Consider the following 14,609-nt stretch of genomic DNA (forward strand, 5'->3'; position numbering starts at 1 on the left):
GAATTAGATCAAACGAACACGTGCATCCCAGGGGGATGATCTGACTTCTGCCACCCTTTACGTCATCGCGGATATTCGTCACTTATTTGTGCAATTACAAAGATAGCCTCCACTAAAATGGCCACTTTAACAGCCAAAAAGTGCGTCATCTTTAAAATTTTCTAATATCGATTTAATTACTTTATTACAAACATTTTTAATGTAAATATTTTTCTACGAAAAAATTACCAAATGTTCTTTAAATGTTGCTCTTTTAAGTGCAGATAGTTCTGTAAAAATATATGCTTCCGCTTTTTCAAAAAAAAATCACAAACATTCGCCTCTTTTCGGCCGCCTGACTAGCTAGAACCCCTTAAATAACTTGTAAAGGGTGTAGCTTAGTCCGATTGGATTTAAAGAACGTAAAAAGGAAATTCTTGGGAAAGTTGCTGCCCCCGGTTTAGCGTTACGTCGAATATCCTTCATTGCAGAAAAGCTGCGAAATTCAGGCATGAGGCATTTCAGCGCCGACGCTCGGGGCATCGATCCGAAGCGTCAGCTTGCAGTTATGGATATAGTGCATATTACTGGACTCGAATTAAAGATCCACCGACACAGCGGGAGGACACAAACCTGTAAAATATAACACGTTATGTATCAAGCGAGCGAAATTATTGTAAATGGAAATAGAAGGGCCAAATTTTCAACGTCAAATTGTTTACCATTTATTTCCACTTCTTCAGCCTCAGCTTTCAGTAAGCTTCTGGGTTCTTATTCCTGATCCACTTCATACCCACCCTGAAAGATAGAATTGAATAATATTTAATTATTATAAATAACTGAGTAAATTTAGGTTGAAGATTTCAATTGTTAAAGAAAAGTAGCTTTATTTCTATCGGGTATATTTTATTTCTCGTTATTGTTTTATAATATTTCAAATTTTCTATAGCTTTTGTTTTTTAATCTTAAAAAGAAAGTATGGCTTGGTAGTTTTAATGGATTAGTAATTTTTTGCAAAATAAAGACGCAAAATTCTGCGATCCATGCTGGGTTTAACAAATTTTTTGTCATTTTGAGGGTTGGTAGCTTTCTCCAATTAAGGGTGTGTCCTTTATAATGAAAATCTATTGAAGCGAAGGGAGTCTAATGTTATTTTAAGGCAAAGTGGGGCAATGCAAACGTTTATCTGCAAAAATAACACAGTGACAGTGGAGAGTGACAGGGAATAGGGGATGATCTCTGATAGGATGACTGCTCGTGGCTGAATATTAATAACTTTATGCACTCCCCGCCCCTCCGAGCAAGCACAATGCGATTTGACACGCAGAGAGTACACTCGATGTTTATACGCGCCCGAAGGGAGAATTCGCGTCAAGTGAATCGGCTAATATCTATTTAATTAATTCCTGGGGGCACACCCCCTCCGTTCAACAATATGCTACCCTTCCGAGGAGACTTTGTTACGGCCTTTTGAGTGATCCTGTTACGGGGCTCGATTTATGGAGCAATTTGTCTCGAAACTGACACTCAGTGAACGGAAAAAGTAATATCTGAACTTGAAGAGATGCGCGTCTATCGCGGGGCGTGAGCATTTGCAGAAAGGCAACTTTCGCCTCGTGTTTCGTTATTTCTTTCGGGGATCAATTTACTCAAGAAGAACAAAATTGGTGGCACTCGTGCTCAGAGCTGGCGGAGCAAATTTTTCCCGAGTGTAGAGTCGAGGGGTAAAAACAGTAGCACGCAAACAAAAAATAAAAAAATGGTACAATGCCTTCCAAGCAAACAAAAAATAAAAAATGGTAAAATGGTAAAATGTCTTCCAAGCAAACAAAAAATAAAAAATGGTAAAATGCCTTCCATGCAATCAAAAAATAAAAAATGGTAAAATGCCTTCCAAGCAATCAAAAAATAAAAAATGGTAAAATGCCTTCCGAGCAATTAAAAAATAAAAAAGTGTAAAATGCCTTCCAAATTCCCGAATGTGGAATTCCGTACATAGGAAAATCTCAAGTGTGGAATACTTCACAGATTCCACACAACTCGTGCTGGCCCTGTTCTTGCTGAAACATGGAAGTCCTAAAATCTTCAATTCTAACGCATAGATTCGTGAGTTGATAAGGGAGTAGAATGTGTTAATGGGATGACTTTACCAGACCATTGCACTCCATTGAGTACACGTGCCGCATTGTGCCTCCACGAGCGGGATAAATGAAAAACCTGTTAATCCTTCTGAGAAATAAGCACCGAGGAAGGGTGGTCAAACAGTGGATCTAACAAGGGAAGATCCCGAACCTGAAATTTCAAAAAATTCTGAAATTATGTGAATATGCAGGAGATTTCCTCCTGATTACCACGCAGGCATCATCATAAATGAAATTTATATCAAGTTTTATTCAGCACAATATTATAATATTCTTTAAAATAACAATCGGAAATTTTATACCTCATCTTATGAACTTTGAGGGATGATTTCACCCCCTAAATGTTCACCCCCTAAAAGCTACTCACCACAGCTATCCAACAAATATAAAAAAAGAGCCCCCGCAAACCACGACATAACAATTTCACTGCACATGCTCTGCGAACATGCAGAGCCCAATTTCCAAAAATAAAAAAAAGGGAGGAAGTAATATCGAGAAGACCCTATCCGCCAGAATTGCAAACGTATAGTTTACCTATCCTTAAAACACCACGGTCGATAATCTCCCATATCGTCAGTCAACCCCTACGAGACGAGGCGAAATCATGGGGGTTGTACGCTGGCTCCACCCATCCCAGCCCCCTCGGCCAACGCCCGCGCTTTGCGGAGGGTCGCGCAGGGCGAGACGATCCAATAGAAACACGGGACCACGACGCAGGCGTCCGGGAGTGGTGCACAAACGTGGTAGCAGAGGGTGGCTTCCGAAGGGGGCGGGTTCCGAGCCAGAGGGTCCCGATTATCCTGCGAGTCACTTGGACGTCCTTAGATCAAGGGTGGCACTCGCCGACAAACATTTAATCCCGAGATTTTCGCGCGCGAGTGGCTGTTTTTCTATTTTTTTTTCCCTTAAGAAAGTGTCATCCCGAGCACGCTCTTCCGCTGGACAGAACGCGCGGGATATGAGCTACACCGAACCGCTGTGGGAGATTAATGGAAATCAAGCACCAGTGGGTATAACGAAAGACTAAAAGTGCCCTTAAAATCTAAAGTTTAAATATCCGATTATTTAAACTTTCGCATAATTTTGTGCTGAAAAGAATTGGCATTGTCGAAGCTGCAATTTGGATATTAGTGGAGGGGGTTGCTACTGGGGGGTTCTAATGGTTTTAATTTTGTTAATCTAACAGCTCTGGGTTGACTCCCTTGTAGGGTTTGTCGGTTTTTATTTATAAATTTGTAAAATTCGAAAACCGATTTTTAAATTTAAAAAACCGGTTTTATATGCCAGAATTGATATGCAGAAATGAATTAATTATTTAATTAAAAACGTTAACATTTTTTTTTACTTGAAATCGGCTTGGACACAAGCACATTGTAGTAGGTGACAGTTTACTGCAGAACTAATCTTCGCGAGTTCATATTTTCAGAAAGATAAAAATACTATATGGAATAAAGATTTATAAATTGGTACAACCTTTTAAAAGATTTATATTTTGTACGGATTTTAGATATTTTTTTTTCATTTGGTTTTGAATGCAGTCTATTTTATTTTGTTATATTTTTGTACTTCCATAGTATTAAGGAAACTGAAATTTTTTAAAAATAAGTACAAACATTTATTTACTATTTTAATTATAATCTTTTGAGAAAAATCGAGAACCGGTTTAATTAGTTTTTGGGGAATAGTGCAATTCGAAAACCGGTTTTTGTATAAAACCCACTGCTTTGGGCTTGAGTTTTCTACTGCGTTGGGGTGTCGCGGGTTGCCTACCTAGCAGGGGCTTGAGAATGTTTGAGTTTTGTAGAACCTCCTGGAACCAGAAATATCATTGTTATTGATGTTTGGGTAGTTATTATTTGAGGCATTGGTAGTAAAAGCGGAAAAAAATGATTCCTCCAATTTCGCAAAATATGTGGGTTCTTATTCTCTGTGCCTCATTTGTGCTTGGTGGTCGAAATTTTACTCCGCTGGTCTTCCAGAAGCCACTATACATTCAGCTCCAAGCCCCCTAATATATTTGCCATTTCGCGGCTGCTCGCTGATGTTAACAAGCACGGTACAAGTAAAAATAAACGCAAGTAAATGAAATAGGTGATTACAGCGGACATGTCGCAATACGTGAGCGGGGAGCTCGGAAGCTATCCTGTGTGGGACAGTTCCGTTCTGTACCAAGCACCGCCGCCCACGCACCCCCATGTAAATGATCACGGATTGTACAGGCAGCCTTGCGCGCTGCTGCACCAGAGGTAATCAGAACTCAATGATTTTGAAAAATAAAGCGTCGAAGAACAGTAGCTTCATTTTTCGTTATACAGTTAGTAAAAAAAGCGCGCAAAAATTTAGTGGGACGTCACGCGTCGATCCGATTTAATTTTGTTTTTATTTTGGCACCGATTTAAAAAAAAAATATATTTTACCCTCTTTAGCGCACCTTTGAAGTCGATTTTTTACTTTCTGTTAAGTTTTTCATTCTTATACTAAATTGATGCAGTTATAAATACAGAGATCTAGAAGTGTTTAATACAATATCTATATAAAATTTAGAGTAAAGTATTTTGGAAAAATACGCTAAATATCCCTGAGAATATATACCGTTGGAAATTGATCAAACAGTCGCGACGAGGTGTATGTACTATTGCGAGATGAGAAAAAGCCCGACTACCCACAAGCTAAAATGTCACAGGGGCAAGAGGAATCGCCCGTTCGCTTCACCCAATTACTTGCAACAAAGTCCGCCGCGTAACGCAGAACGCGAACGAAACAAATCACGACAGCCCGCGGATATGGACAGCCGCTAAGAACCGAAAACCTAGGACTTCTTGGAGGGAATAGGGTGGAGCGAGCGGGCGATTCCCCTTGCTCCTGTGACAATTTAGCTTGTGGGTAGTCGGTTTTCATCTCATCTCGCAATAGTACTTAGTTTATCTGTTTAATCATCGCTGGGAACGATTTCAGTCGGTACACGTCTAATGGGAGATCCCCGAATCTTCCGTCGTCCACCAGCAAAAAGCCGAGACGCCGCGTGGCCACTGTTTCGCAAAGAAGAGCCGCGAATATCCGCGAGAGACGCAGGATGTTCAATCTGAACGAAGCTTTCGACAAGTTGCGCAGAAAAGTGAGTTTCAAGTGCATACCGATGCTCAAGTCTGGGCTCGCCTATATTTCCACGTGCTATCTGCTACTCCTGCATCCTGGATTCTTAAAGGATCACTCGTGATAGCTTCTTCCAGATTCTTGAAAATCATTTCCACTGAAAAATCATATAACTATTTTAAACCGAGTATTAAAGCTTCGCGAGATGGAGAATAAAGATCACTTTGAATAATTTCGTTGGTAATGGATAATTCAGAAATTTGTAAGTGTTTATAACAATAGTAGCAACAAGTTATAATAATAGTAGATGATCCCAGGCTTGAGAACCTCTGCTCAACTTCATCTTGTATTTCTAAAATGTTTCTAAAATTTATATTACATATTTTAAAATTATTGATTATATATTTCTAATCTAAATATCGGTCACTTGATCCAATGAATCGCTTAATGTTCAGTGCTAGCTCCTATGCAGACTATGTCGACTTCTTTATCGGTAGTAGTTCCTCTTTCAGTTGGAAGCTCTTCAGACCATTGTGTCAGGAAAATCCTATCACGTCGCTGTAACTGTGCTTTGTATTGGGCAAAATATTGGTTTAATTGGTTTAATTTTCAATAATAATAATAATTTCTAAAATGTAATTTCAAGAATTTTTTTAAAGTTCATGTGGCTCTCCTATCTCAGGTACCGACTTTCGCGTACGAGAAACGGCTCTCCAGGATCGAAACCCTGCGCTTGGCGATCACTTACATCGCATTCATGGGGGAGTTGCTTGGAATCGAGCCGAGCAGTCCAAAGCCAGAGTACATCCCCAGGGAATATTACTTGCCGAACTAAATATCCTAATAACCGAGGACAGTCGAGCTTCTCGGATGCCAAACAGATTCAACTCCACCCTCTCCAAGTCTCTAAATTTTATTTCCCCAATGCGTGACTTTGATTCGTGAAGTTTCTCTACTCTTTGTTTCACACGGTCGATCTGTGAGGCTTCTGAGAGGCTCGTTTAAATTTACCATCTAACAACAGACGAAGGATATATGGATCTAATAGAATAGAATGGATTCCAATTGATTGTTAACTATTTCGTTAAAGAAACTCGTTAATTTTTCATCCCAGCTTTCGTTCGCCAGGAATAAATTTTTTATGTAAATAAATTTGGTTTAAGGTGCGCACTTGACTCGTGTGACTGGGGACAAACGCGGCGCCCTTCGTAGATATTGGGACTAGGGGTGGTTTCCTCCAAGCGTCGGAATCTGGAAATACAAGAAAATTTTGAGTTTTGAGAATTCGAAACTTTGCAATTTTTTTCGTGATTCGAAAAGAAAAAGAAAAAGTATAAAATCCATGAATAAAATTTGTATATTGTTATATTTTTCTTTGCATTTTGCTCGACTATGGTCAACAGAGATTTATGCAAAAATTTTATTCACTTCAGTTCTTGAAGCAAGATATTCCACTTACAAAGCGAAATCAGTACTTCAAGCTTCGAGAGTTTTAAAAATTACTATATTTCGGATTCGAGTTTAGAAAATTTCAAAATTAGCTTCGAACCCACCCCTAATTAGAACACTTGCTGTATTTGCAGAAAATGCGATATTTGGTTCAGATTGAATACTTCTCACTGCTTTTAATTTAAAATACCAAATGAAGTAAAATTTCTTAGAGTTCTTCAATTTTCCAACATTCTTCACGATGTTTCCAGACAGAGTAGGTGTCCTAATACTTATGAACGGCAGTGTGCGCTAAGTTTGTCCATAGGCGCCGTAGAAATCCTAATTAAGTATCGTAATCTTCCACGTATTTAAATTAAGATAGTTTCACGAGCGCCCAACGCGGTAATTCCATCTATTTATCTATGTATTTCGATGGAGTCTTAAACGAGCTACAGCGTGTGTAGTGAAGAACTCTAAAAAAAAGAAAAAACATTAATTGACACTTAATGTTTATGTGATTTTACGCAGTAAGGTAAAAATCCGTGTCTTCCACAGTTCGTGCAAATCTGCGTACTATATTGTCATTATATTTAAATATAAGGCGTACAAACACTGTAATCGTGGGTGTGTCAGTTATTTTAAACCTCCACCTTTTACGCGTGCACGCTGGGACAGAAGGTAGCGTGAAAATTGCAATCTGATGAAGTTTAATTAATTTTCTTGGGAACTTTTGAATTATCTAATTGTTTCTGTGAACTTATGTAACGTAGTAAACGAAAGATTCTAGTAAATTAATTTTCGAGACAATTCTGCAATGTCTGAATAACTTATCCTTTCGTACATTCGAAATATTGATTCGAGAGTACCTACGTTCAAGTTAGCCCATTCGCGGCCAAGTTCAAGTTAGTAGAGACAAAATACCGGCTCCAGAGAGTTCGCAACTCGCAGCAAATGTCGCTCTCACCGTGCAAATCAATCTTTGGATTACTTATGCTCTTTTGTTTCAGCAGAGTTATTAACGCTAATATTTATAGAAATATGAGCAGCCTCGCAGGACTTCATTCCGTGGCGTACGTTACTGTCCCTACGCAAGAAGTCGCTAAGAAATTGGCCCAGTAGGTATCATCCCTTCAGCGCGTGGATCTTCTCGAAACCTAAACACTGTTTACAATTTTCCAGTGGTTTGGTGAAGAATAAATTGGCCGCGTGCGTTAATATCGTACCAGGGATCACGTCGGTGTAAGTATCTCGATGCGCGCGATATTTAACGAAGCAGTATAATTCAATCCTACTAATACTTAATTTTTTTAACCGATTTGGATCAAATATTGCGTAATTACTCTTTAAACCTTGTGGAACATATAGGCTACCATGATATCCGGACATCCCTCCCCTTCCCCCTATTTCACCCCCTTGATACTATGTGGTAATCAAAGTTTTACCTGGGTACTTTAAGCTAGTTGCGAGTTAAGGATGATAATTGATTGTTGCTCGCAGGTACGAGTGGAAGAATGAAATTAACGAGGACAGTGAGCTTCTAATGGTACGTAGCACGTAGTATAGTAAAAGATGTAATGTCGAGCTTCTTAAGATGCGTTCCCAACAGTTTATCTTTATTCCAGATGATAAAAACTAGAACTGATACTGTGGATGCTTTGACCAAATACGTCAAGTAAGTGTAACTGGGCTAAACCTTCATATTTTAAAGCTATTATTAACGTCTTCCTTTGATTTCTAATAGAGAGAACCATCCGTACGAAGTCTGCGAAGTAATTTCTTTACCTGTAAGCATAATTCGTATTCTAACATTACAGAATCTAATCTACGCAACAGTTTTTTATATTTGAAATCTTCTTACCACAGATTCAAAATGGGAATGAGAAGTACCTCCACTGGATCAGTGAAGTAGTTCCACCTATCGATCGAAGCAGTGAAAAGTAGATAAACTCCTTCCCTTTTGTACATACTCGAAGAACTCTGAAAACTTGGTGTTAATAAAGATATTTATGTTACTACGCGCCGAAGCGGCGCACCGGAAAATTAATTTCTACGAACTTCTCGCTGCTACAAACAGAGTTACACCACGCTGATAATGAGGAAAACAAACGGTTTATTAAAAGTAATATTATGAGTAATTCTGAATACATTCTTATATGTATACATGTATGTTTAAATAAATTAATGAATGATTAGTAATTCATCGAGTGTATCTAAGCCCTACGTTAAAAATAAGTACTACTATTCTCGTTGCGTATATTTCTTTGATTACCGCGAGCTGCGCCTTCTCCGCGAGTAGAAACGCTAGGTTTATTAATATTATCAGTCAAGTAATTGATATAAACATATGAGGATAATAGAATTGTTTGTCATTACCTTAGTGGAACTGTATGAGCAAATTTTTTGCGCCAGCAAAGTTCGCTGCATCGTGTCATCCGCCTTATCCTTACACGTGTACATATATATTATAACAAAATCTCTTGGAATTCAGTACATTTCATTATTGAAACATAAATTTGTGTCTAGAAATAATTAATACAGTCTGAGGACACTTCGGTGTGCGTTACGAAAAGTGGAACGTTCCATTTTTCTTGTGAAAAACAGCACGTTTTGATTTGGCCTTCTAACATATTTGACTGCTCAGCCGCGAAGAATAGCACATTTCGGACTTTGTACAAACATACTACTTTTCGCAGCGAAAACCGAAGCGTCATAGTTTTCGCGACAACGAAGACAAACGTGATGTTTTTTCGTAAGAAAATTGAATCGTGCTACTTATCGCAACGCACGTCGATATTAAATTCGTATTTGTGGGGTAATTGTCGTTTTACAAAGAGTCAACGTTATCTGCCACCCTGGTAGCCGGGGTAAAGCAATAATAAGGCAGATAATAAGAGCTGGTTAACTTCCATCTTGTAATTTTTCTCTAACAAATAACGGCACGACGGACAATAGTGTACACCAGACGAGAAGCTGCGCTTTAAACAACTCAGGCAAACATTGTGCGCGCATGGAGTAGTCACAGGATTAAAAACCACTTCCAAGCAACAGGGGCACGTGAATCTGCAATTCGGAAGGTGATTAGAAGTCGGAACTTATTAGCTATCAGAAACGAAGCAGACAATGCGTTACCTTTCTGAAACGCGTTGGAGAAACGCAGTCTTCCCTTCTGATAAGATCGTACGGCATTCGTTCCACACTTTTGCATTCCCTTGGTCCTCGTCGATGAACTTCAACACGTCGCTTTCTAATTCATAAGCTTCGCGTTTCTGCTTTTTCTTCGGTGGTTGCTTCTTCTTCGAGGCAGTGGAATTAATTTCCTCCACGAGGGCGGTTCGTTTCTTGTTCGATTTATTCTTCGCCATCGCTTCCAAGTATCCGTCTGGGTACATCGGTTTGAAGCCAAGCGCAGCTATTCTTGCTTTGCCGTCTTCGGTCCATGGCGCTGTTGCAGGATCATCCCTTCTTAATAAGTATCGCCAAACACGGAAGCCACTTTTACCCGTGTCTGGGTAATACTTCACTACCTTGTATATACCATCGTACCTAGAATGATAGCTTATGTTAAGCTTGAGAATTAATTATCGCTACTAGTGTTCTTTCTCAAGAATTCTTTACTCGAGAAATTTTATAATTGCTTATTTCTTATTTCTTGAGAAATACTATTTTTCTCGAGAAACTTCAGTCTAGGAAAATTATTATAAATCTCATGTATTTTCAGAATTGAATTTTCAGTTAATTCAAATTGTATTACTAGTTAATCGCGAACGTATAAACACATCTACAATTTATAATAAATCTTATTAGTAACATTAGAACCTATATAAATTTCAAAAGAAAATCTCAGTAGAGAAAATTCGATATTATTGGCTGGTGAAGGTACTCTTAAATTCTTATCTGACTATTTAGAAAAATTGTATAACTACTGAAATAAGTAATCAGTTTCTTGTGGCTATTAAAGAAGAAATATCGAAAAGAAGAGACAAAACTATTGTATCCCTTATCGAATTTTTGCATAGGTAATCCAGAATCTTTTCGAAAAGATTCAAAACACGCTTTTTTCATTTAATATCCAAGGCAGAAATTCTAAGTAGTAGACATTTCGGAAAATATAACAGTAACCATGATTCTCCTGAAAATACTAAAAACCTTACAGATCCTCGAAATGAAGAATTACCATTAAAAAGACAATTAGAGATAGCAATCGCAGAGAGCCTCCAAGAATTTAGTATGAACCAGAAGAAGATAAATTCCGGACTTTAATAAAGGAATTTCATACTTTTCAGTCCACTGAAAGGACACCCATTTTACCAAAACGAAATAAAGTTTTCCACAGCTACATATTTTATCACCAAAAAAAGAAATAGATTAGAAAACTATTTTAAAATAAAAAAGTAATGTTTCGATTTTTTTCTATTAAATAAATAAATTTATCAAATATATTTCACATCTATTTTTTCATTTATACAAGTTTTGTGCAAATTAGACAGGAATGAACAATTAGTTAAAGTTTTCTTGTGTTTTTGATAAATATTATCAACATTATTAAAAAAAATATCAATTTTGTAATATTTTTGACAATTTCTTGAGAATTCTCAAGAAGTGTGATCTGATTTCTGATTTCTCGAGAAACAAAAAAATATCGAGAAATCGGGAACACTAATCGCTACTGATGATACATACCTGTTGCCTACTTTCGGTGCGTATTTACTATGTTTAGCGAGCTTGAAGTTCCTTACGACTCTTACAGGTAAACCGCCTCTCCAATCTTCAGCTGTAGCACCGACTGTTGCATCCAGCAGGGCATTGCAATTTAAAGCTAACGCTTTATTCATTCGAGTTAATGTTTGGTCGCAGCTTTGTTCGGCTGTTCTTTTGTTACCTTAGAATGCATCGATTAAACTGTAGCGTACAACATATCAATTAAACTATAGGAGTAAATATCGTACCTGATAAGTCCCTTCCTCCAGAGCCGGTATACATGAACTCATCGCCATTGTCAATGTCGTCCTCGTAACCACCAGATAATACAATAGAATATGCGCAATCTGATTCTCGTCCATGAATCCCTGCTATATGTGGCCTGTGCACGCCAACTTCAGATACCTATAATTTACATCTGCCCTTTAATCTATAATCCATAAAAATTGTTACGATCAAGAAGTATTTAAAACTTTTAATTACCTGTACTCTGTATATCCAACACATTCCTACTTCGACTCCTGGAATGGGTCCGCGATGATTGGACGGGACAATACTGCACTCTTTTGTCCTTCCTACGCACGCCATTCCTTTACCCCAGTCTCGCTTACTGTTACTATTCTCATTTGTCTTCTTCTTCGTCTGCTTCAGTTTATCGCCTGCCTTTAAAGAATTACCATTATAAACAATTGAGAAGCTGCTAAGAGAAGAAACTTCACCCCTAGATAACTTACCTTCACGATCTCGTTCTCGTCATTCTTGCACTCCAGGCAATACCAGTAATCTTCTTCTGGTATAGATGTTAACGGAGGATTCAAACACCGTAAATGATACGCATCGTTACATTCGTCGCACAATAGAAGATTGTGCTCATCCTCTTTCCCAGCACAGACTCTGCAACCGCATTCCCTACACTCCTTGTGAGGATTATCCAAGCATGCATTACAATTAGCTTGAACGCGTCTTCGTGTACCATTACTAATCATATGCTGCTCATCCTCCAGGGTTCTTTCCGCGAGGAGTTTCGACTCCTCTATCGCGAAAATTTCACCATTCGGATTTACTTTGCGATTCTCCAGTAGCTGATCCCTGTGCGAACGAACGTAGATATTTAACTTACGTACGAACAACTAACAAGGGAAGATCTCGAACCCGAAAATTCAAAAAATTCTGAAACCTTGTGAATATGTAGGGGATTTCTTCCTGATTACAACGCAATTTTTGTTTGCTGCCCAAATACACTCGAAGGAGGTGAAATTAACCCCTGAAAATTCGGCTATTTTCCGATTTTGTGTTATAACTCGCGAACTGTAAGAGATAGAAAAAAAGTTTCAAGACAAAAGTTACTTCTTTTTATTAAATCTATCGTTTTGTAAACAAATTATTTTATATTTCATGAGTTATAACACAAAATCGGAAAATAACCGGGTTTTCAGAGGTCAATTACACCCCCTTAGAGTGAATTTGGGCAGCAAACAAAAATTGCGTCGTAATCAGGAGGAAATTCCCTACATCTTCACAGTTTCGACATTTTTTGAATTTCCAGGTTCAGGATCTTCCCTTGTAAGTGAAATCAAACATCAATAATAAATGTCACCTTCCGATATGCAGTGTCCCGGTAAGCTTCTGTACCCTTCTCCCCTTATCTGTTTTCAATATCGTAAAGTCGTACCAGAGCCCGGTTTCTTTAGGATCATCAACGTTGTAATTGATCATCACTTTCTGACCCAGTTTTAAGGCATCGAACTGTATAAGCCGCCTGGCGCGTGGTCTCACGGACGATTCGGATACATTGAAAGGCGGAGCTTTGTCGTCGAACTCCCATTGTACGTTATAAAGAAGTTTATCGTCTTTCTTAAAGATTTTCAATATTATTCCCTCGAACCAGGCTCCGTAAGTTTGATCGAGGCAGTCCACGGCGTCTCCAATTTTATAATACAGACTCTCGGCTTCCACCAACGTTTCATTTTCGCTCGCGTCTTCTCTCTCAGAATTAGACTCATTGGTAGTAGCGGTGGAGGTAGTAGTAGCGGCGACCGTATTGGCGCTACTGCTACTTTCGCTGCTGCTGGAGCTAGCTATACTTTCCTCGTCGTCGACTTTTATTCTCATCATTACCTGAATTACATTGTTCACATTGACATTATAATCGTGAAGCTTATAACCGTTCTCCAGCTGCTTCCCACGAAAGAACAACCTTTGTAATTCAACCTTCACGTTCAACTCGTTTTCAATCTCATGCTGAAAAGCAATATCAAATTTAATATCAATGGACTCGACATATGTTTCTCGCCTCAGTATTCCGGCGAGCTTGAAATTCATTGTTCTGATCGTGAATACGAGGCTGCGTACATCTCTGTTACAAATAATCCACCGATATTGCGCTGCCAAAAGATACGCGAGGCTTATCTGCACGTAAGAGCTGTGATACTCCAAGCGAAGCAATATCGGTGGCGCAACCAAAGCGTTCACAAAATGTCGTCAAGCCAGCTTCGCCATATTTAGCAAAAGATGTTGCAGCTGCTCGCGCCTTTACGTAATGGAGAACTATAAGGGGACGCGGTATCTAATCGTCGTGGAGCATGGATACTACTCTTTCACGTGCACTACACGTCGCTAATGTGTCCCAAATGGACAGAAATCTAATAAAACATTTATCTTTCCTGTTACTAAGTACTGAATACGAAACAACAGTAGAATCTACTTTAGCATGAACGATAAGAGCGTGGATTGTTTATAAACCCTCGGATTCCCTTTCTAGCTTGAAAAAGAGTATGCTTCGTTTCATATATGCAGAGAAAATTACCTTTAAGTCCTTCACCTCAGTCAACTTAGAGATAGTCAATATCGCCTCCTGTTTACCATCCATTGTCCTCACTTTAACGTACATTTCGACGGGTTGTTTTAACTAAATGATCACAAAGAGCTGCAGAATCCGTATCGTTTATTTAATACATCTATCCGCAGAGGACACGCGAGAGTGGAGATTTAATTAGACCTGTTAACACGAAGAGAGCTCAAGCCAACCAGTCGATGAGTCGGTCTAAATTGCCGCTGTCACCCAGCATTCGGTGCGATTGTTCTGCGGTGATGCTATTCACTGCGATGGAGAGGGAAACTCCTACAAGAGCGGTGGTAATGTGTGCGTGAACTGACGCCAGCGCTAAGTGGTTCGCTTCGCGTGAGCCCCGCATAGCTGGCTGGACGCTAGCGCAGTTCACGCACACACATTACCACCACTCCTGTAGGTGTTTCCCTCTCCATCGT

The 14,609-nt window shown here is 38.9% G+C and overlaps 3 protein-coding genes across 5 annotated transcripts; 2 read left to right on the forward strand and 1 right to left on the reverse strand.

Annotated features, from left to right (window-relative positions):
* Nucleotides 1–2,859: 2,859 nt before the first annotated feature.
* On the forward strand, nt 2,860–7,249 carry LOC143375034 (protein Fer3). Of its 2 annotated transcripts, none has more exons than XM_076823741.1 (4): nt 2,860–3,126; nt 4,212–4,366; nt 5,076–5,235; nt 5,896–7,249. In XM_076823741.1, exons 1-4 carry the CDS (start codon nt 3,079–3,081, stop codon nt 6,046–6,048), a joined length of 516 nt encoding a protein of 171 aa, XP_076679856.1. In that variant the 5' UTR covers nt 2,860–3,078; the 3' UTR covers nt 6,049–7,249. The 2 variants fall into 2 exon arrangements, with proteins under 2 accessions (XP_076679856.1, XP_076679857.1); XM_076823742.1 differs by having other exon boundaries at nt 4,222–4,366.
* A 293-nt stretch (nt 7,250–7,542) lies between these two features.
* On the forward strand, nt 7,543–8,840 carry Cuta (cutA divalent cation tolerance homolog). The gene is made up of 6 exons (XM_076823813.1): nt 7,543–7,759; nt 7,824–7,883; nt 8,142–8,187; nt 8,267–8,316; nt 8,386–8,428; nt 8,508–8,840. The coding sequence occupies exons 1-6, from the start codon at nt 7,596–7,598 to the stop codon at nt 8,583–8,585; spliced, it is 441 nt and encodes a 146-aa protein (XP_076679928.1). The 5' UTR covers nt 7,543–7,595; the 3' UTR covers nt 8,586–8,840.
* On the reverse strand, nt 8,735–14,424 carry Uhrf1 (ubiquitin-like with PHD and ring finger domains 1). Of its 2 annotated transcripts, XR_013086802.1 has the most exons (9): nt 14,149–14,424; nt 12,940–13,583; nt 12,077–12,431; nt 11,826–12,005; nt 11,591–11,747; nt 11,325–11,523; nt 9,774–10,187; nt 9,427–9,704; nt 8,735–9,183 (listed from the first exon to the last, which is right to left on the reverse strand). XR_013086802.1 is itself a non-coding variant. In XM_076823812.1 (8 exons), the coding sequence occupies exons 1-8, from the start codon at nt 14,230–14,232 to the stop codon at nt 9,485–9,487; spliced, it is 2,253 nt and encodes a 750-aa protein (XP_076679927.1). In that variant the 5' UTR covers nt 14,233–14,424; the 3' UTR covers nt 8,735–9,484. The 2 variants fall into 2 exon arrangements, 1 of the variants encoding a protein (XP_076679927.1); XM_076823812.1 differs by having other exon boundaries at nt 8,735–9,704.
* Nucleotides 14,425–14,609: the final 185 nt, after the last annotated feature.

This window comes from Andrena cerasifolii, chromosome 12 (genome assembly GCF_050908995.1).
Source record: "Andrena cerasifolii isolate SP2316 chromosome 12, iyAndCera1_principal, whole genome shotgun sequence".
NCBI classification, from domain to species: domain Eukaryota; kingdom Metazoa; phylum Arthropoda; class Insecta; order Hymenoptera; family Andrenidae; genus Andrena; species Andrena cerasifolii.

What these genes read in the sequence shown, in the direction of transcription:
- LOC143375034 (XM_076823741.1), top strand. Translation starts at nt 3,079, where the DNA reads ATGAGCTACACCGAACCGCTGTGGGAGATTAATGGAAATCAAGCACCA. An exon ending in TGCGCGCTGCTGCACCAGAG is followed by an intron (nt 4,367 to 5,075) that starts GTAATCAGAACT and finishes GAACGATTTCAG; the next exon opens with TCGGTACACGTCTAATGGGA. An exon ending in TCGACAAGTTGCGCAGAAAA is followed by an intron (nt 5,236 to 5,895) that starts GTGAGTTTCAAG and finishes CTCCTATCTCAG; the next exon opens with GTACCGACTTTCGCGTACGA.
- Cuta (XM_076823813.1), top strand. Translation starts at nt 7,596, where the DNA reads ATGTCGCTCTCACCGTGCAAATCAATCTTTGGATTACTTATGCTCTTT. An exon ending in GTACCAGGGATCACGTCGGT is followed by an intron (nt 7,884 to 8,141) that starts GTAAGTATCTCG and finishes TGTTGCTCGCAG; the next exon opens with GTACGAGTGGAAGAATGAAA. An exon ending in GCTTTGACCAAATACGTCAA is followed by an intron (nt 8,317 to 8,385) that starts GTAAGTGTAACT and finishes GATTTCTAATAG; the next exon opens with AGAGAACCATCCGTACGAAG.
- Uhrf1 (XM_076823812.1), bottom strand. Translation starts at nt 14,232, where the DNA reads ATGTACGTTAAAGTGAGGACAATGGATGGTAAACAGGAGGCGATATTG. An exon ending in GTTGGATATACAGAGTACAG is followed by an intron (nt 11,748 to 11,825) that starts GTAATTAAAAGT and finishes TGTAAATTATAG; the next exon opens with GTATCTGAAGTTGGCGTGCA. An exon ending in CTCCAACGCGTTTCAGAAAG is followed by an intron (nt 9,705 to 9,773) that starts GTAACGCATTGT and finishes TCCGAATTGCAG; the next exon opens with ATTCACGTGCCCCTGTTGCT.